The 21,857-nt window shown below is 41.1% G+C and overlaps 1 protein-coding gene across 3 annotated transcripts in view; it reads right to left on the bottom strand.

The window, feature by feature from the left end:
* The window catches only part of slc24a3 (solute carrier family 24 member 3), a 125,472-nt gene that overhangs the window by 70,211 nt on the left and 33,404 nt on the right, over positions 1 to 21,857 (bottom strand). For all 3 annotated transcript variants that reach the window (XM_082558125.1, XM_082558126.1, XM_082558127.1), the window contains one exon: positions 6,703 to 6,822. In XM_082558125.1, the coding sequence (XP_082414251.1) occupies positions 6,703 to 6,822 (120 nt within the window). The remainder of the gene's footprint in view (positions 1 to 6,702; positions 6,823 to 21,857) is intronic.

Consider the following 21,857-nt stretch of genomic DNA (forward strand, 5'->3'; position numbering starts at 1 on the left):
AAAAATGATCTGGTCTTTACTGGGTTTAAAAACATTTAATCACAGATAACAACCACAGATGTACAGCAACACATAACATACAGCGTGTCATTATTTATCTAAGCCAAAAATGCAAAAGGAGTGTGCTAAAAACTAAATACACCCCATGACTCAACGGATGGTAGAACCACCTTTAGCTGCAGTAACTAGAGGCAATGGTTTTATAAATGACTTTATGAGTCTCTCACTTGTTTCTCTAGTCTTACTGCATGGAAAAGCATGCAATCACACCTAAACATCTGTATTAAATAAAAACGGATTTAAAACAAAGAAAAATTATTATTTTAATTTAAATATACTTTATATTTAATACACAGCCAGACAGAGAAACACATATTTTCTCACATATTAACACTGCTGTTTGTTAAATCAGATGTCAAATTTAAATGCACAACAACAAATACATGCACAACTGCTACATATTAGAGGGTGGCTGTAGCTCAGGTGGCAGAGCAGGTCAGCCACTAATCAGAAGGTCGGTGGTTCGATCCCAGGCTGCCTCCTGGCTGCATGCCAAATATCCTTGGCCAAGATACTAACCCCATGTTTGCCTACTGGAGGTGGTCAGAGGGCCCGGTGGCACCAGTGTCCGGCAGCCTCGCCTCTGTCAGTGCGCCCCAGGGGAGCTGTGGCTACAATGTACCTACCATTGCCAGTGTATGAATGACTGAATGTAGTGTAAAGCGCTTTGGGGTCCTTAGGGACTGAGTGAAGCGCTATACAAATGCAGGCCATTTACTATACTGGTTATAGATGACACATTTCCTTTGTACGGGTTACAGTTTACTGAGCAACTCTGTCTAACTCCTGTTTTGTTTCCATACATCTGAGTAACAAATGTCACTTGACCATGTTTTTCTGATTGTGACAAAACATGGCACAGATGACGAGAGCATCACCAGGACTTCCTCCATGTAAGAAAAATGTCATCATCTTTTGCTAAAGCTGGAGGAAAAGAAGAGAGCTGGCTTAAGTCCAGATTTTAGACTTGTTTTTGCCACCTCATCAGACACATGCTGGGGATCAAGGCAAAAAAACGATCAAGAGCTTGCTGGAGCAGGAGGGAGCAGTCGCAGAGGTTCTGTCCCTATATGGATTAAGATGGAGGTCTTGGAGGGAGCCAAGAACAAAACAATACACAAAATTCACGGTTTGGTTCAGTTCGATACTTTGGTGTCATGGTTTGATATTTTTTCGATACAAAAAATGTTCATGCTTTTTTAATTTGTCATTTATTAAAATTATAAATATATATTTTAACTCAAAAGTACAGTTTTTAAATTTAATGTTGCTGAAACAACAAAGTAATAAAAAAAAAAAATCTATCTGATCGAGAAATCCCTCATCTTTGGAAAAGAGAGTTTATTACAGAGAAATGTTTCTTTCCAAAATAAAAGCTATACTATACGCTTCTTCTGGGCTATATTCTCAGCAGCATATTAAACATATCAGGTCCCCATAAGGAGAATCATGTGCTAACGGCTGTCTAAATGACTCGGGTAAAGTTTGTAGCATGCATGCTTGTTGTTTTTGTCTGCTTCCACTTGTCTTTGCACTAGGATGATGTCGAAGTACATGTGCAGTCATATTCGTTGTGTTCCCACTAGTGCTGTCAGCGTTAATCTGAAATGACGTTAACGCCACAACACGGCAAATTTCCGTTAACGAGCTACTGCGGATCGCCCCGTGCGTGGGGCTGGATGGCCAACACGTTAACGAGCTTACTGTGCTAACGCACTAGTTCCCACCCATGTAATTGAGCATTGCGTGGCACATCCAACATACTGTTTTACTTTAGTCCATGACGCGCTTACCTTCAGGGTCATACGTCACATGAAGACCAAAATAGTTCCAAAGGCCAGATCTGAATGAGGGTGGGGGAGGTTCAATTTGCCATGTTGCAACGAGCTTAGCTTCTGTCTTGCTGGCTTGTGCTGCGCTCAGTGGATCTGCAGTGAAGCCTAGGCGGAGTAGTCAAACGCAGATCCACTGAGCTCTCAACACAGACAGCATTGTCAGAAGAAAAGTTGATAAAATAAATTAACATTTTTGTATTGTTCTATACATATGCGTACCGAACCGAAAGCACTGTATCGAACGGTTCAATATCGATACGAGTATCGTTGCACCCCTACTAGTTACCCGCGATTTTGGAGGTCGTCTGGGATAGCATCGATAGTACAACTTCGCATAACACATCTCGGTTGTGGGCAAAAGACCTGCAACTGACAAATAAGGGCTATCTCATCTCATCAATTAGACATTAATTAGACAATTAGACATATGCTATGTAGTAGCAGGGTGGTATATAAATGCATATTATGCTGCACATATGCATGTCATGACTGTATTTTTTGTCTTGATTTTAGTTTTACCCTTTTGAATGTCAGTAAACCTGTAGACAACGCTCATCGGTCTTCAGAGTGGTGATATAAGAAAGGTGTTAACGCCCCTGCATCAGACATGCACCCATAACGGCACATTGACAGTTTTTGAAACCTTTACTTTAAATTACTGCAATGTATGCTGCTTAGTCAGCTAGCGACTTGTTGGAAATTATGTCATTTCTGGTTTAGATTCAAATACTTTCCAGTGGAAAAAAAAAAAAAATTGAAATACAGAAACAACACTCACTCATCTGGGCCCATCTACCCAAGGCCAAGAACCAACAACTAAGAACTAAGCTTCAACAAAGGAGAGCACGGTAACCTCAACTGACACAAAGAGAGGCAATGGGAAATTAACTTTCAAGCTACTTACAGTTCGTGATTGTAGAAATTCAGACAGATCCTCTCAAATGGTAGAAGAAACATATCTTTCCAACTCTGAGCCACCTAGCAAAATATACATCTTTAGGTTTAGTCCACCTCCCAATCTAAAAGTAGGGGAGCTGGTAACCTGTCACACATTGTGCCTGAAGAGGAGAATGTTGATAGACTGGCTTTTGCTTATTAAAAATTCCAAGTGCTTTTTTTTTTTTTTTTACGTAGAAAGGGATTATAAGAAACTGTAATGAATTGTTATGAAATCAATTTACAACTAAGGGTTCTTCAACTTTACTGTCAGTATAAAATGTTCAACAAGGATTTGAGCTATCCTGCCAAAAACAAAGGAAATCAGATGCTTGAGATAAAGAATCGTTGATGTTCACAAAGCAGGAGATGGATATACAAAGCTATCACAGTGTTTCAAGTGTCAAGAACTGGAGTGAGAAGTACCATCAAGAAATTCAAAGACAGTACAGAATACGACAAATTTCAAATACTCTGAAAAGAACTAGTGAGAGATGTGTCTAGCAAAGCAAGAAAAGTTCCACTTCTGCAGAAGAGACACCTTTAAACCAGACTGAAGTATGGTAAGGACAACCTGGAGTAAGATTACGCATGAAGTGCGCGAGAAAGCCGGGAGAGGCAAACAACCCAAAGAAAACTGTCTCCACAGTGAAACACGGTGGTACGAGTAATAAAACATATGTTGATCTTGGTGAAAAACTACGTCCAGATGAAAGTGAAGGTTATTGAAGCCCTGACTCAAAAATCTGTGGAGTGAACTGAAGACCAAAGCTCAGGTCAGAAGACTATTTAACCAGGAAGATGTTAAAAGACTAGCTAAAGCAGAATGGACTGGAATTGCTCAGGAGACGTGTCAGACTTGTTCAATATTAGCATCAGTGTGGCTAATATTTGAATTTGAAGCCTGGCAGTTCTTGGTTTTGTTTGTTTCTATGTGCAAAGCGGAACTCATTACAGCACATACTCACATACAGTGCATCGCCAGTGCTCACTGACAAAATAGCTCATCTCAACTTAATGAATCCACTGCTTCTGGCAATATTAAACAACAAGAGCTAATCTTCTTAAATTCAAGATGCTGTTTCGTTTTGAATCTAATCTTGTATAAAGTTTAACAAATCTAATTAAGCTCCTTGCAAAGATGTGCCACTGGGTTTGAGAAGAATAATGTGCAGTTGCTCCACATGAGAGAAAACGTTCCTCTAGATGGATATGTGCATGCACGTGTTGCCACATCAGCTGCATGCACAGAGATGCACGTGCACGTGTCGTCTCAGCGAGTGTGTGTCTCTGTGCCGCGTTTCTGCAGCGCGTGACGACTTCACTCAACCCCTCGCAATTGAACTGATGATTGCATCTGTGAAGGAGGAGGGAAAAAGCACAGAGAGAAAAGAAAAACAAAGAAGAAGCAGGAGACAGCGAGCGCTCCGGGGGGACGACAGAGAACTACACAGATGATAAAGGCACGACAGAGAGACAGAAGTGGGGAAGTGAAGCATAAGGAGTGCATTGTGAATGCCCCTATTAGCGCAAAAAAGCAGGAATAATCCCTATTAAGGTAATTAGAGTTTTAGGAGACAAAGTGTAATTAAACAGAAACAGGCTAGAAAATATGTAGTGCCTATATATAGAAGGTCCGTATGAATCCAATATGACCGAGGAGGGTCTTTGCATATCCAAAATGCAGGACGGAGTGCATTTACATGTGTGCATTAGACGAGGGCTGTGTGTTTACAATGAGATCAAGAGAATGCTTGGCAGGACGTTAGCCTTGTAAAGCCACAGGATTCCACATGAAAAACACTCACACACTCCACGCCACAGGGAAAACACACAAATGTTTGGATGTCCTGCTCCATCTCTCCACCCACCCACCCACACACGCACACACAGACACACACACACACACACACACACACACACACACACACACACACACACACACACACACACACTGACAAGCCCACAGAGAAAATAAACATAAGGCATGAGAGAGTTTGGTGCACACTGAGGAAGAGACTCACACACAAATATATACGGATGCTGGCAGCATTCGCTCTGAAGGAGAGCAGAGAGGATTTCTACCTGGAAGAGGTTTGTGTTCTTTGCGTGCTTGTGTGTGTCGAAAGGTAAAAGGAAGGATGTAGGCGGTGTGGGTTTTTTTCTCAGGTATTAAAAGGGCAAAGCATAGTGGAAGACAAAGAGAGCCAATAACAACAATTGAGATATAATTGAAAATAACAGTCCTAAAACTAGCAGTTATTTTCATTATGATGGAACCCCATTAGGTTCAGCTCAGAAAAAAGATATGTGCAGCAATTTCATAAACCAGTGCTCTAAAAAAAACAAAAACTGCACTCTATGTGTCAGCTGAGTTGAGCTCTGCTCAGTCATTGCAAAAACAGGATAGCAACCACATTGCAAACTGAAAATAAATCCTTAGTTGCTTTGTATTTACATTGCATGTATTTATTGCATTTAATGACCAACTGCAAGTAGTTGAGGTGACCACATGACCAAGAGGTCGAGAGTGCAACAACCTCAACTTTTGATCGTAAGGTGACCGCCTGGGTCATCTGGTGGGAGGTAACCTGTCTCCAAAGAAATGCTCAATCACCCTCACACAGACTGCCTGAGAGAGACTGACAGCAAATAAATCCCATCTGTAGTGTAAACGCAAACAGGCAGCCAAGATATTGATATCAATGTGAGTCAATCTGGGATGATGAACACAACTCATCTGCAACATGTTTTTTTGCAATAAGGGACATGACACAACTGTTTTCCAACAGGTTGCATTCTAGTTAACTTGTTTAACTGTTTAAAATCTAAAATGTTTTGCCTATTCTCTCAGTGTATGCAGTTAATGACAATGACTGTTCAATGTGAATGTCTATATATGTAGTATATGTTGTCATATTATCACGAACTGTCTGACCCCATCTTACTGCTGTTTTATGGTCTTCATGACTAACCAAAATGAAGATGCCATTGCTCTAATTTCCTCTGATCTGGTTCCCGTTTTCACAATAATAGTTTCAAAGGCAACACGTTACAATAATTTTGGTCGTATCAACTGCTGCTTTTCCTGTAGCGACTGTGACATTGTGCTGCAGTACTGTATGTACTGTATGTATATGTTGTACAACAAATCAATATAATGACAACGAAGCTGAACTTGATGTGATAAAGCTACTAATGCCAGATACATGTTGCGCAGCTGATATAAATGGCAGATTTCTGGCTATCTGCTTGCTGTGTTACATAAAATGAGGTCTGTTAGGCATCTAAGTTAGTATGATGGACCATGTTAGCTAACATTTCCATCCAGACATGATTTTTCTAGTTACGACATTCACAAGTAAGATATGCCTAGTCAGCTGGATGACCAGCTAAATGACAGGTGAGACCCTACTGTCGGGCCAATTATTGGATGAAAAAAAACACAAATGACAGGAAAGATTTTACAAACTTATCAACTGTGTGTAAATGTCCTAAAATGTTGTAGCATAACTACCTTTAACCCCTGGTCAGCAGAACCAAGAAAGAATCTGATGGGGTGAACCTGCAGCCAAGTGGATAGGGCATAGCATATATTGCCAGAGGAGTGGATCTCTAGGACAATGTTGCATGACATTCGCCTACTCACTCTTCCACATTTCTTGCCTCTCTCTCAACTGTCCCTGAACACAAAAAGGCAGTAATGCCCAAAACCTGAGTTCCTTAGTCTCTAGCCCATCACAGTTGATGCACACTAGGCTTGGGTACTATAGAAGTACGCACCACTTAACATCCGCTTGCTCTAATAAAAGCTTTTCAGAAACCTCCCACACTGACACTTGCATATGAGACACATTTAAATTACTCTCACCTGGTTCGGTGCAGTTCTTCTCAGGCTCAGAGTACAGCTTGGAGTGGTTGTCTTCCTGTAGAAGGTGACGACTTTCCCATCTTGCCTCCTCCACAACCATGGAGCTGGAAACATGATATCCTAAGTGAAAGAAAAAAAGACCGAAAGGAGACAAACAGATATTGGAATGTTAAGGAAGGTTTCATGAAAAACAGACTCACTACAAACCTATCAGGCCAATCATTAGTGGCACTTCCAACCCAAGGGACAAAGTTAAGTGAAATAAGTGAATGCATGATTATGCATTCTGCAAAAGTGGTTTTATATAACAAAACATTTTCAGACATACTTTCTCTATATTTTGTCTGCTTTTAAAAAATATATATATTAAAAAATAACCAGCCCATACACAAACAGAATAATGGCTGTAATGCACAAGCTCTTAGTTCCACAGTCAATTGACATTTCTGAATAACTTCCCTCTCCCCACAGAACAAAAGGCAGATGAGACATGCATCTTGTGTAACCATGTTCCTGCGGGAGCATTAAGCGTGGCGGCACACTGAGTGCCGCAAGGCCAATCATTCCAGCTCTGTCATCTGGGTTACAGTAACCTCAAGCACTCCACCTCTGACCCATCTCCCCTCCCACCATGCAACAGAAACAACTTAGGTGCACAGCACACTGGGTTTCTATAAATAGCACTGTGTTCAACTATATTTATCAAAATGCAAAAAAACCAAATGTTTTGCAGCCGTGTTGCAGGAAAGGATGAAGCAGAGAAAGGCAATGATATGGAATAGCAGGCTTTACAGCTGAAGTAAAATGGCAGTTCTTTGGTGGATCTGGGCCCTTAAGAATATGTTTAGCTAACCAAAAATGTAGTTCTCTATTCAGCAAAGCCAGCGTCACCTGAATTCCTACAAAATCAAAAGCAATACGTAGATTTTGTGAAATTATGTAAAACTGACATAACAACAGAACGCAATGATTTTTCTAATCTCTTGAACCCAAATTTTACATAGAAAACATATCAAACGTGTAAGCTGAGACGTTCATATTTCATGAAAAATATTAACTCATTTCGAATTTGAGTGCAGAAACATTTGAAAAAAAGTTGGGACAGGGAAACAAAAGGCTGGAAAAGCAAGAGGCACTAAAATGAAACATTTTAACTTACTAGGTTCACTGGTAACAGATCAATAACATGAAGGTATTTTGTGTTTTAATGTTTCATATAATATCTACCTTGGAGGTAAATATTATGTAAACATAAATCACCATGAATCCACCAGAGAAGTAGAGATAAGACAATCTCCAGGGTTCATATACCTTTTTCAAGGTCAAATTCAAGCTTTTTAAGCACTTTCAAGGTCCATTTTCAAGCTTTTCCAGCATATTACCAAAAAAAAAAAAATGCATATTTCGCATCACATCTATCTAAAATCTATTTATTTAATCTATCTGTGATATTATTATGTACAATTATAATGTATTGTTCATCTCCCTTAGATAAACAGGCAGCCTTAAAGTATGAAATATTCATATACAAAAACACATTTAAAGCTTTCACTTGAGGGAAGTAACTTGCATTACTGCTACTGCTACGAAGTTTACAGGATGAACGAAAATGCTCTGTTCCACCTGGGTTCTGGTTGTGAATCGCCATGAGTCTCCAGTCAAAGTCAAACTCGCATGTCCCGCTCTGCAGTGATTCCTGGTGACCGTGTGGGGACGTTATTGTGCACCTGAGGTTATGCTTGGCACTCCATATGATGAAGCAATTGACATGTGGTCTCTGGGGCTGGTAGCTGTGGAGCTTTCTACAGGGGTGCCTCTCTATCCTGGGGAAGACGATTATGATGTTTTGAAATTCATAATTGAAACTCAGGGTCAGCTACCAGATCATCCTCAGGATTCTGGCTTGTACACTGATGACTATTTCATCGAAGACAACTACAACAACATTTAAGACCAAAGAACAATTTCAATACGAGACAGATTATCAATCCAAGGAAACTCGATTTATAAAACTTAAGCGTCTCAATGATCTCGTAAAACTAATGAAGGTTAGGCGAGGACCTGAAAATGCCAACCATTATTTATCAGGCTCACCAAACAGATGTTGGCCTTGGATGCAAATCAGCGCATAACACCCTCAGAGGTTCTGAAGCATCCCTTTTTCGTCCCTTGCCTCTCTAAGAGTTCCCCCTGCACTGACATGAATATCACAGGGGGACAAAACCTTGTGCTTTCTTAGCAATCGTCTGATTGTTGGGGTGGCCAAAACTCTAGGGAAGCTAGCAATTCTTGTGAAAAAAGCCCCCCCAAAAATAACAAAAACAACCAATGAATATGGTCTTAAACTTGGGCACAATTGGCTTAAAGTTCATTAACTAATCTCTCAATATTCAAAGCGGAGCAGTGGAAAACTTAGCATCACATCAGTCCTTCAATCAGACCTACAACAAATGTTAAAGATGAATTTGAAATTAATTGGAAATAAATTGGATATTAATTAAATAAACCTGCTTAAAGCATCAACTAATTGTTGTTTGTAATTCTTTATAAATATATAAATATAGTGCTACCCTTCAGCCTCCTAGTAGACATACCTATGTTATAAATGTGAAAATCCTCTGGTTTTCAGAAAGTTGACCTCTGACCTTGAACTCAAGGTCACTAAGATTTAAACTTAACAGAGATTTTCAGGAGATGCAACCATGGTATTGATTTGAAAATTCAATCTTGCCTTGTTCTTGAGTTATTGCTTTCACAAACTCGGGTGTCCACAGCACCCCAGCTCAAAAGATTAAAACGTGTTTTCTTTTAGTTTTTTCATGAAAATTGTAACACACAAATAACAAAAATGGCAACACTATTGTCATTTATGATAACGCTATTTTCATGGTATGTCTGTGAAGGTTCTCAGTCATCCAGGTCATCGTAGTCAAAGGAGCTTGCAAAGCAAAGCGTCTGGACTTCTTTAAGTTGCTTGAAGACGTTTCACCTCTCATCCGAGAAGCTTCTTCAGTTCTAAGGTCAAATGGTGGAGAGTCCCAGATTTAAACACAGTGGGAGTAACCCCCCACAGAGGGACAAAAGGACCCCCTGATGATCCTCTAATCGCCTGAGCCAAGGTGGGAAACTGGGCGTGGGTCCCAATCAGCCAGAGTTTCGGGTGAGCTCATTGTGAAACCTGGCCCCACCTTATCATGCGAATTCCTGAGGTCAGATGGCCCAGGATGTGAGTGGGCGTTAAGGCGTCTGGGAAGGGATCTCAAAACTGGATTATAGATGGCAGAGAGTTGGTGTCGTAAACCCCCGCCTCTGTTCAAAGATGGTCGCTCACAGTGGACATAGATGGCTTCTTTCACTCCTCTTTCAAACCATCTGTCCTCTCTGTCCAAAATGTGAACATTGGCATCCTCGAAAGAGTGTCCTTTATCCTTAAGATGCAGATGGACTGCTGAGTCTTGTCCTGTGGAGGTGGCTCTTCTGTGTTGTGCCATGCGCTTGTGAAGTGGCTGTTTGGTCTCTCCAATGTAGAGGTCTGAGCATTCCTCGCTGCACTGTACAGCATACACCACATTGTTAAGTTTGTGTTTTGGTGTTTTGTCTTTCGGGTGAACCAGTTTCTGTCTGAGCGTGTTGCTGGGTCTGAAATACACTGGGATGTCATGCTTGGAGAAAACTCTCCTGAGTTTCTCTGATACGCCGGCTACATAGGGGATGACAATGTTGTTGCGTCTGTCCTCCCTCGCTGGTGTCTGATCTTCTTTTCTGTGCCTCTTTGCTGACTTTAAGAACGCCCATTTAGGATAGCCGCACATTTTGAGTGCTTCCTTTACATGTGTGTGTTCCTTCTTTTTCCTTCAGGCTTAGAGGGAACATGTTCTGCCCGGTGGTGTAGGGTCCTAATTACTCCAAGTTTGTGTTCCAAAGGGTGATGGGAGTCAAAGAGGAGGTACTGGTCCGTGTGTGTGGGCTTCCGGTAAACTTCGATGTTGAGTTTGCCGTTCTCTTCAGTGTGCACAGCGCAGTCCAGGAAAGGCAAACAGTCGCCCTTTGTGTCTTCCCTGGTGAACTTGATGTTCTTATCCACAGCGTTAATGTGCGCAGTGAAGGATTCCACTTCTTGTGTCTTGATTTTGACCCAGGTGTCGTCCACATATCTGTACCAGTGGCTGGGTACTCTTCCTTTGAAAGAGCCAAGAGCCTTCCTTTCCACTTCCTCCATGTAAAGGTTGGCTACAATAGGTGACACGGGGGAGCCCATGGCACAGCCATGTTTTTGTCTGTAAAAGCCTTCGTTGTACTTGAAATATGTAGTGGTGAGGCAGAGGTCTAACAGTGTGCAGATCTGATCGGGTGTGAAGTTGGTCCTGTCCTCCAAGGAGCTGTCTTCTTGTAGTTGTTTTCTGACAGTCTCCACGGCCTCCGTGGTGGGTATGCAGGTGAAGAGAGAGACTACATCAAAGGACACCATGGTTTCATCTGGATCCAGGGTAAGTTTCAGGACCTTGTCGGTGAAGTCGGTGGAGTTCTTGATGTGGTGGTGTGGGGTGTTCCCCACGAGAGGTGCAAGGATGGTAGCAAGGTGTTTAGCAATGTTGTAAGTGGCTGAGTTTATGCTACTGACTATGGGTCTGAGTGGGACAGCTTCCTTGTGGATCTTAGGAAGTCCATAGATGCAGGGTATGGCATCCCCTGGGTAAAGGCGGTGATATGTAAGGCGGTCAATGATTTTGTCCTTTTCAAAGTCTTGAAGGCAAGCTATAACTTTCTTTTTGTAGCTGCTTGTGGGGTCTCGCTTTAGGGCTTCGTAGGTATTGTTGTCACTGAGGAGAGTAGTGATCTGTGTATGGTAATCTGTAGTGTTTAGGACCACGGTACATCTTCCCTTATCAGCTGGTAAAACAGTGATGTTGTGGTCTTTGCTCAGGGAAGCGACGGCCTTCTTTTCTTGTATTGTGAGGTTGGATGGAGGGACTTTGGCACTGGAGAGCGTGGCTGAGACTTTCATCCTGATTTGCTCTGCTTCTGTCTGTGATAATTTATTAATCCGTATGGCAGATTCTGTGGCTGTGATGAGGTCCACTATGGGCAACTGTTGTGGAGAAATGGCAAAATTGAGTCCTTTGGCTAATACTCTCTTTTCAGGTTCAGTGAGAATCCTGTCTGAAAAGTTCTTCACCCATTTCTCCTGACTGGCATCAGGTGTGTTTTCTTCTCTGGGTTGTGTAGGTTCAGGATGAGGAGTGTGTGTTTTTGAAAGCAAGGTGTGAAATTTCCTGCGTTGTCTTTCTTTTCCTTTAGAGTGTTGGGCCCGCTGAGCCTTGTCCACAAACTTGTAAACCTCTTCTAAGAGGTGTGGTGTATGCTGTACAGTGCAGCGAGGAATGCTCAGACCTCTACATTGGAGAGACCAAACAGCCACTTCACAAGCGCATGGCACAACACAGAAGAGCCACCTCCACAGGACAAGACTCAGCAGTCCATCTGCATCTTAAGGTTAAAGGACACTCTTTCGAGGATGCCAATGTTCACATTTTGGACAGAGAGGACAGATGGTTTGAAAGAGGAGTGAAAGAAGCCATCTATGTCCACTGTGAGCGACCATCTTTGAACAGAGGCGGGGGTTTACGACACCAACTCTCTGCCATCTATAATCCAGTTTTGAGATCCCTTCCCAGACGCCATAACGCCCACTCACATCCTGGGCCATCTGACCTCAGGAAATCGCATGATAAGGTGGGGCCAGGTTTCACAATGAGCTCACCCGAAACTCTGGCTGATTGGGACCCACGCCCAGTTTCCCACCTTGGCTTAGGCGATTAGAGGATCATCAGGGGGTCCTTTTGTCCCTCTGTGGGGGGTCACTCCCACTAGGTTTATATCTGGGACTCTCCACCATTTGACCTTAGAACTGAAGAAGCTTCTCGGATGAGAGGTGAAACGTCTTCAAGCAACTTAAAGAAGTCCAGACGCTTTTCTTTGCAAGCTCCTTTGACTATTTTCATGGTATTTAATGAGGGGAAAAAACAACAATATAAAAACTAAATTGATAACTAGCAGTGAGACAGTCTGCGTCAACACACAGGGGAACACAGACTTCAGAAGATTTTGAATGCATTTGTCTGATTCAGCCACATATTTGTTTCAAATAACTTTCAGATTTTTCACCAAGGATTTTGTCCCTCTGGAAGCACTAGATTGGATTGCATTTAAATGTTCTATCTTTTATCAGTTTGATCAGTTTTCATGATCTCTGGAATAAATAATGTACTAACACTATGCTAAATTAATTCAGGTATATAAGTATTTGGTTAATTAGCAACCAAGGCTTATTGTCTATTTAGTACAATTATTGCAAGTACTTGGAAAAGAGAGCTTTTCATCTAGTGTATATCTGGCATTTTGAACAGATCTATTTTCATTTTATTTACTATTTATTATGTATATAATCCTAAATGATGTTGGCTGATTAGCTAACTCTGATATGCACACAAAGCATACAGGAAGTGTGCTTAATAAATTGAAATCAGACCTAGTTTTATTTTTGAGATCATTGTCCTTCTGCTGGTGTAACAACACATGTATACATGGAGTCCAGCAGCTAGTGTTCTCCAGTATCATTGCGCTAGTTCAACAATCAAATCTGCATGAGATTAATATCCTTTTTAATCCATGTTCAAACTGAAATATCATCATGAAACATTATACCTTTGGACCACTTTTCTAATTGTAATTGTCATAATATAAAGATTTTATGTGTGTTCCTTATATCCTCCTAGATGACAAGACCGATCTTGATGAAACTTTGCATAAAGAAAATTAAATATCTAAATCACATATAAAAATATTTTATAGAAATTCCAAAATCATATTTATACATTTGACAGGTCAGCTGACTACAGAATGGCATGTCAGATCAGAATGTTGTGTCATAATATAAGCATGCACATATTTGCATGTTCCTTATCCCTGTGAACACCGTGCCCTACTGTCGGCAGTCAACTTGATGATAAGGACAGTGAGGAAAAGTGGAACAGTTTTGAGGTGCAGTTAGGAGGTCAGGGGTCAGTTCGGGGTAAGTTTACGTAATGTGTGTGGTTAAGCACCAACACCAACATTTGTGTTGGTGTATGTGTGTTAGGAACATAGATAGGACGGCAAAGGGGTTCATGAGGTACCAGGATTCAATGCTACTCCAAAAGTCAGAAATGTGATGTCCAGCTCACATTTACAAGCAACTGCTTCCTGAAGTTCCACACAGAAAGGTTATTAATGACACACACACACACACACACACACACACACACACACACACACACACACACACACACACACACATATACACATATTAATGAAGTATTTGCAGTACTTCTAGTTGACTGAGCAAAGTTATATAAAAGTGTACTTCACGCGAGATCTTTTACATTTGGACTTGCTGTGGATTAGCTCACACGCTCTGACTCAGACAGTGTAGGGCTGTTTAATGAAGTTAATAGTTTTCTCAAATTCACCAAGTTAAATTACGTCACAATTAAATTGCATCAGCTGCCTTCAGCCTTCATAAACACGCCTCCCAGAGAGTAGGAAAAGGCTTTCCTCGCAACAACAACAGCAATACGTGTAGATAAAAGTACATTTCAGGGGACTTTTGTCAGTCAGACTAAACCATGTCCCACTGTGGTCACATGTTCTTATATACACAGTAGCAACATGGCAGTGTGCGCACACACCCTCCCCTACTCTTCTGTGTACCACACAGCCATATAATTCATCATAACCATCCATCCATGACCACGCATTAAACATGCCTGAAAAGACACCAAGACAGGGTACTGTTGACAGGTATGGTTCAGTTTGAATTACTGCAAGGGATGCAGATACTGTACTGAGCAGCTACTGCTCCCTGTGTCTGCAAACCTGTCACTCAAAAATTTAAGCATCCAAGGAGTTATATTATTTAAAAAAATAAAAAATAAAAAATCACCTGCTTCATTATGAAGGTAGAAACAACAGTCTGTAATATATTTATGTTTCAATGCCAATGCTTGCTGCTTTGTGTCACAATATCAATTTGAATACAATTTAATGATAAAGTAAATGTTACAAGGAAAGTAACGGAAATAAAAAGGGATGAAAAGGAAAAGGCTAGAGTGACAGCATGGTACTTATTGTGTGTCTGCCTTGTGTCCTGCTCTGTGGTGCTACATTACCATTTTCTCCCGGTGACCACCTGTATTGGGGATGAAGCGTTTGGCTTTTTTAGCTCATATGCGCATTTACAGAATATGAAAGGATAGGCTGTGTGGCATGTGGTAGCAGACGAGAGAATGAATGTTGGATATAGTGAGATTGGTGCAGACTTAAGAGGATATTCCACAGGGAAACTGCAACCAAACCTCAGAGGAAATGCTGCCATTGTACAGTGAAGCAGAAGACATGATAATACATCCCAGGAGAGTGCTTGTAGCTTGCCTGCTGAGTGCATACCTGTACAGTCTTTCCCTATACTGTTCGTCTGCTTTCTCCTTTTCATTATTTCATTTCAGTTAGAGAGAGTTTAGTAATAGAGATGTAACTTGGACTGTGGTGCTTGCTTTTTTCAATGAAACACATTGTACAATGTTACACCAAAGAATTTCCAAATACTAAAGAAGTCCAGCTCTGTGAGTGCTCGAAAAATATTCGAGAGTGAGCTGTAGCAGAATTTTCTTTTATCTTTTGCCTTCTTTTAACACATTTGTAATATTTAATATGTTCATAATTCAATGAGAAATAAAATTAATAGATCAGGTTTACAAAAACATCACCAACTTAAAATAAAGTGGCTATTATTTATTTAAAAGCTGTTTTCTTGATAGCCAGGTTGCTGCTGCCGAATATGAGACAAGATACGTGTTGCTGACAGGAAATACATTTCCTACTGAAACACATTACTTAAAGATTTGTGGTCACTATCACTAAAATGTTTCACAATTCAAGTACCAGAACAAAAACAAATTTCATGAGTATTTTACATTTTGCTATGAGATTGGGCTAGACAATAACATGTGTATGTGTAAGCAATGTATTTCTTAACATCCACATTTGTCACTACCTAATAGCTTGAATGTTTGCATTCCTAAGTCTGGCTGACCAGTGAAACTGGATGCCACTATGAAATAGTTTCAGGTAAATGGACTGAGGACTGTTTCTTATATAGCGCTTTTCTACCCAGAACACTCAGTGCTTCAAACAACATGCCACCTTCACCCATTCACACAACACATTCTTCTATGCTTTCAAGTGCTTTCTAACATTCACACACATTCATACTTCGATGGATGCATCGGAGATGAACTAGTATCTTGCCCAAAGATATTTGGCATGTGGACTCTGAGAGCCAAGGATCGAACCATCAACCTTCTGCTCAGTAGACGACCTGCTCTATCTTCTGAGCTACCTGCTCTACGAGGTTACTATGGCGACATGATGGAACTAAGTAGACGCACGGTGGTGTCGGGTAGGTTCATGACATAATACCGAGTAAGTGCTGCATACGCACAGACAGACATACAACTATGACTAACCAAAGTACAAGCACATGCCATCAGACGCGCTCCGCTGTCACTCACACAGGTAACCATAGTCAGCAGTCGTCGTGGGGTGTTCACTGCAGGGCTTCCAGATGAGGGGAAAGGAACGTGAGCTATGTCAATCGAGATCATATGAACTAAAAATGCACATTTCATTTTAAATAGGAAAAAGTTCTCATCTTCAGTTCTTTTTTTTTAGTAAAGCTGGACGAAGTGAACAAAAAAAAATGATGGATAAAAACTACAGCTGACATGAAAGCTGTCATGTTTAACTGATGTACACACCTCAAGCACAGGAATAAAGTACAAGTACAGTATACTTCATCAAATTTCAGCAAGACATCTTACCATTTTCAAATCAAAGATTTAGAAAAAGAACAAAGAAAAACACACAGTTAATATATTTCCGACTAATATACATCCATTTATGTCCAATAATAAAACTGAAAAATTCATTGCCGTATATGGTCCTCTCCCACTGGAGTATTACGTATATAAATATATCATCTTTAAGATTACAGCTTACATTTAAGGTTCCAACTGGTAAATAGCTCTTATTAAACTATACCAAATCACCCCCCTAGCTGTACTAGCAGTATTATTAAAGGTACATTATATTTCACATTCCGTTTCGTTTTAATACATTTTATTTTCAGTTCAATTTCATTTGAGTAATTTTTCCTGAGTGGGTTTGCTGGTTTCAATTTAGTGTCTATAGTCGCCTTTTGGAACTTTTGTTTAGTGTCAATGCTAGGGTAAAACATGCAGCGGTAAAGGGTTTTAGTCCAAAATTTGAAAACTGATTTTACTCAAATTTTCTTTGTATATTAGTGGTCCCTATTATAAGACTCAGGTATGCCAGATAAAATTACTTACAGAGGGGTACCTAACCCTAAACGAGCTGATGGACACCAGGTGCATGTTAAGACGTTCTGCTGGAGCCTGTTGGTTAGGGCCTGCTCTTGTGCCGCCATGATCCGAGCCTCTGTGCTATCAATTAGGTTGGTCTTTTCTAACCACTGGTGGGGTTTTTATCTGTCAGTGGCGCGTCCCATGCAGGGGCTTGGTCATCCATGACAGCTCCTCTTATTCCTCACCACTTTCTGTCTTTAACTGCCAGAGGTATTCTTGGAGCAGCTCATCTGAGAGGAGCTTCAGGGTGCTAGACTTCAGGTGGAGTTATCGTGTCTTGACATCAGTGGCATCTATCTCCTCCTGTAGCCAGCTTATTATTCCGGCTATCTCGTGACCCATAGTATTTACTGTATTCATTGGTGGCTTGGATCTTATTTCTACAGTTCAGGTGGTTTCTCACAGCCAGTTTTACATTCTGGAGGTATTTGGCTGTGGCTGACCTCCATGCATCATGGTTCTCGCTCATCTGTGAGATACCCAGGCATTTGTAGCTATCCTGTATATCTGCTATTCTGCCTTCTAGTACTTCCATCTTTTCAGTGCAGCTCACCTCCACTGTCTTTGCAACCATTCATCTACACTTAGCCTTGTCCTCACTGTAGATCATATGTGTCAAACTCATCTGGCCCACCATGCATTTGTATCCAGCCTGCAAGATCATTTTATTTAGATCTATTATTATTGTTATTAATGACCTGGCGATATGAAGTGCTGATAATGCACAAACTACAGATCCCATAATGCAGCGCTTCAGCTGCCTTGCTACCTGGGAACATTACCACATTCCAATGGCGAAGAGGAAAGATGATTCTGAAAACAGAGCCTTTCAAAACCGATGGGAGGGTGAGTTTGTTTACTGACATTTTCAGTTAACCCATGTGTCTTATTTGTGGAGCTAATGTGGCAGTAATTAAGGAATTTAATCCAAGGCAGCACTACAAGACAAAACATCAGGATAAACTGAAAAACCTAAATGCAGAGCAGAAGATAAAGAAAGTAGAAGAGTTAAAGAAGAATCTAACATTTCAGCAGATGCTTTTCACCAGAGCAAAATAACACAGTGAAGCTGCTGTGAAGTTTTATTGTACCAGAGGAGATAGCTGTATCAGCCCAGCCATTTACCAAGTTTAGTTACCAAGTTTTGAAAACGTCAAAATGTAACCGACATGAAACTGCCCTGGGACAAACTTGTTGGACTTATAACAGATGGAGCACTGTGAATATAGACTAGTGGGAAGGATGCAAGTAAAGATGCTGGAGGAGAACTGTAAAGGTGAGTTAACAGCATATCATCGCACGATACACCAGGAAACGCTGTGTAATAAAGTCCTAAAACTAGAGCATGTAATGAACACTGTAACACAAACTGTAAACTTTATCCGAGCTGAAGGTTTAAACCATCAGCAAATGAAAAGTGGAATTGGCATTTCTGGCTGACGTAACAGCTCATCTCAACGTCTTAAACCTTCAGCTCCAGGGACGTGACTACATGATGGCTGACATGTGTGATACAGTGAAGGCATTTCAACTTGCCTCACTTTCCCTGTTGCCAAGTAATGTTGAACCAAGCTGGCACAACAGTCTTCCCAAATGCGCACTTTGCTGATAAACTGAGCACATTGTGCAATTGCGCTTTGGTGACTTTGAAGCTCAAAAAAGAATTTCAAGCTGCTTCACAACCCATTTCCATGGACGTGGAAACTGCACCTGTACAGATTCAGACGGAGCTGATTGAGCTGCTGTGTAATCCTGAGATTCTCCACAACACACAACCTCACACCAAACCTAAACAAACTCGTTGCCAAAAAAAAGATGCCAAGCATCCAGCTCTGACAAAAAAACAACAACAATTGTTTTCAATAAATGTTTATCCTGTCCGGCCTTCGACCTAAAGTGTGCTTTGAGTTTTGGCCCCCTGTGTAATTGAGTTTGAGTTTGATAAAGATCCTAGTGAGGTGGATCAGCGAGTCAACGTCTTAAGTCTCGCTTGGCATAAAGCTTGATGTCATTCTTGTAAAAGAAGGTCCAGTTCGAGGAGGGGATCCTCAGTTCCTGATCCTTTTCATGTCCATCAAATTGTGTGGCATCCTTTCATTCCTAAAACATTAGCCGGTCCATATCAGTAGATTTTATTTCCCCCCCTGTAAAATCAGAGGTGTTTTCAAAGTGTTCCTTTATTGTACGGAGCAGTGTATTTAATGACTTGATGGCCAACGCTGCCATTCATCAACAGGCACAGTTGTTTGGTGGACACTTGCATTCCAAGTGTTGCTTTATTTTTGTGAGCAGAGTATACAGATAGGCAGAGTTTGCTCTCTTAGCAACATCCGTCCATTCTCCTGTCACATATTTACAAAGTGTCCTATATTGGTTAAAGCACACTGCCTATAGGTTCAAGCCCACCTAACATTACATTATTTAATATGGCTGCCCATCCCTCCTCACTGTCATGCTTAATTAGGTACTTTATCTTCATTAGTGTCCCCTGGCAGGCTTATGTGTGTGCATACATGCATACAAAATCCATGTTTCTAGTTATAGCATGACTGTAGCATCACTACATGACATGTCATGTGTGGATATATGCTTACACATGTGCCTCCATGCTAGGTACAACCTTGTCCCTAGAGAGAAAATAATCAGGCCATGAGTACATGACTCATACTATACTCTCCTATACCATACTTCTTGGGATGTATTTATATATTTTGTCTTATCATCACAGGAAACAATATGTGTGCTACTGTTTTCTATGTATTATTTTTTCTCTATGTAAAGTGTTACATATACTGTAGTGCAGATACAGTGTACTCATCTGCAGTATCACCACGTGCTAATGCTATGGCATAAATTGGACCAAAATATTGGACAGGTTCTAGTCGGGGTGTCTCTGCCACCTGCAGTCCGTGATGGTGTGCCCTGCTGGAAGATGGGACTTTTTGTAAAAGTGACTGCATAAAAAAAACAAACAATCTGGTTGACCAAGCTGGCGGGAGAAACACAAAACCAAAGTGCAAAGGCTAGCTGGAACCTCAAGTCAAGTCCATCTGTGGGAAGCACTACAGTAGAATTCTACTGTATACAGCAGAATGCAGTAGCTCTGCATTAGAATTAACATTAAACCGTTGATGTTAATAGTTCGTAAATATCTATACTAATTTTTTAAATGTTATCAATTCTTTAAACTTATTAGGGCTACGATGATAATTTTCATCAATAAAATAGCCAGCCAAAGCTCAGTGACATCTGCAGATGTCTTTGTTTGTCCAAATAACACTCCAAAACCCAGCAGCAGTCACTTTACTGTGACAGTTCACTTTTGAGAAATAGGCTGGAACAAGATTATGTGCTGTGTTTATTAGAGCTGCCACTCTGAGCAGCTGTGTGTGAACAGTTTCACAGTCATGGTGAGTGGTAGAGCTGGACAGAGCAGGTGATACCGCTCAGTATAAGTCAAGAGCTCCATTCGATGGCATTTCTCTGGAGGTGGTGTGGTGATTTTAACATTACCTGTGTGGACCAGCAATTTTAACCATGTTTGCAGTCTACTTCTGGCCATTCCCTCCCCCACACCACATATACATACAGTAAGATGGACTTTTTCTGATTTTCATATGCATGTTTTATAATACAATGCAATTTCCAGCATATATCTTACACTCAGTTTCTATTAAACATACCGCACATACTTAGTTTGGTCTTCTTTTTCATTTAATGTCAGATCCCTTTAAATTAACACGGCGGGGTCTTATTTGCCCTTGACCTTTTGGAAACAGAATACTGGGCTGGTCAACCTATTTTTCTGCAATACTAACATTTTCTGTTCCAAGGAGGATCAGCGCAGTCCATCTAGGCTCCACACAGATGGGGCAGGGCTCCCACAGCCTACTCTCCGGCCGGCACACCTCATTATTCTATTAATCTTTCATAAGATTAACACGAGTATCTCCTGCACCAACTTCCTTGTGCTTCTGCTCTCCAGTGATTCCTGTGTGGCTTAAGAGTGGATACATTTCCAGTTTTACTCACCTGTTCCAGCTGCTCCACCTTCTCTGGGAAAACTTGATCAAATCCTCACCTGCCTGCTCCCCCACCTACAGATCAGACTCACCCTCAGACTCGGACTCCCAAGTAAGAACTCACAATTCAAACCTGAGCCAGCCATTCTGCACACTTGTGCTTTGTCTAACCCTAATCTCCTCTCTCCCAGGTTGCTATCTTTAGTTTCCAGAGACTCCTTCTCGTGTCCAGCACGGTTAAAGTTCCTTTTGTGCCAGTAAAATCTGTGAACTTGTAGTTGTAGTCTCCTGGGGTCTGGTTAAGAGTCTATTTTATGGGCTAGCCTTGGCTATTTTCTAAATTTTGCTAACAGAACAGGTACTGCAATCACCACACTTTAAGATTCTTGAAATTCAGCCTCATCTTTAAGCGATGATAAATGTGCCTAGTTTGGAGGGAAACTTTCAGTCACATGTATTCTCTTGTACACGTGCAACAACTGGACTAAAGCCCAGACTCTTAGCTTATGCCATCATTTGCTTTGGTGTCAAGAGACACGAAATCAACAATGCAGGGTGTTGCTTTTCACCTGCTTCAGGAGCTGTGCATCCCCACATTGACAAGGGACCACTGATATCGTTTGAAGCCAGCTTGGAAAAATTCTGAGCCCAC

This window comes from Aulonocara stuartgranti, assembly GCF_965226115.1.
Source record: "Aulonocara stuartgranti genome assembly, chromosome: 13".
NCBI classification, from domain to species: Eukaryota; Metazoa; Chordata; class Actinopteri; order Cichliformes; family Cichlidae; genus Aulonocara; species Aulonocara stuartgranti.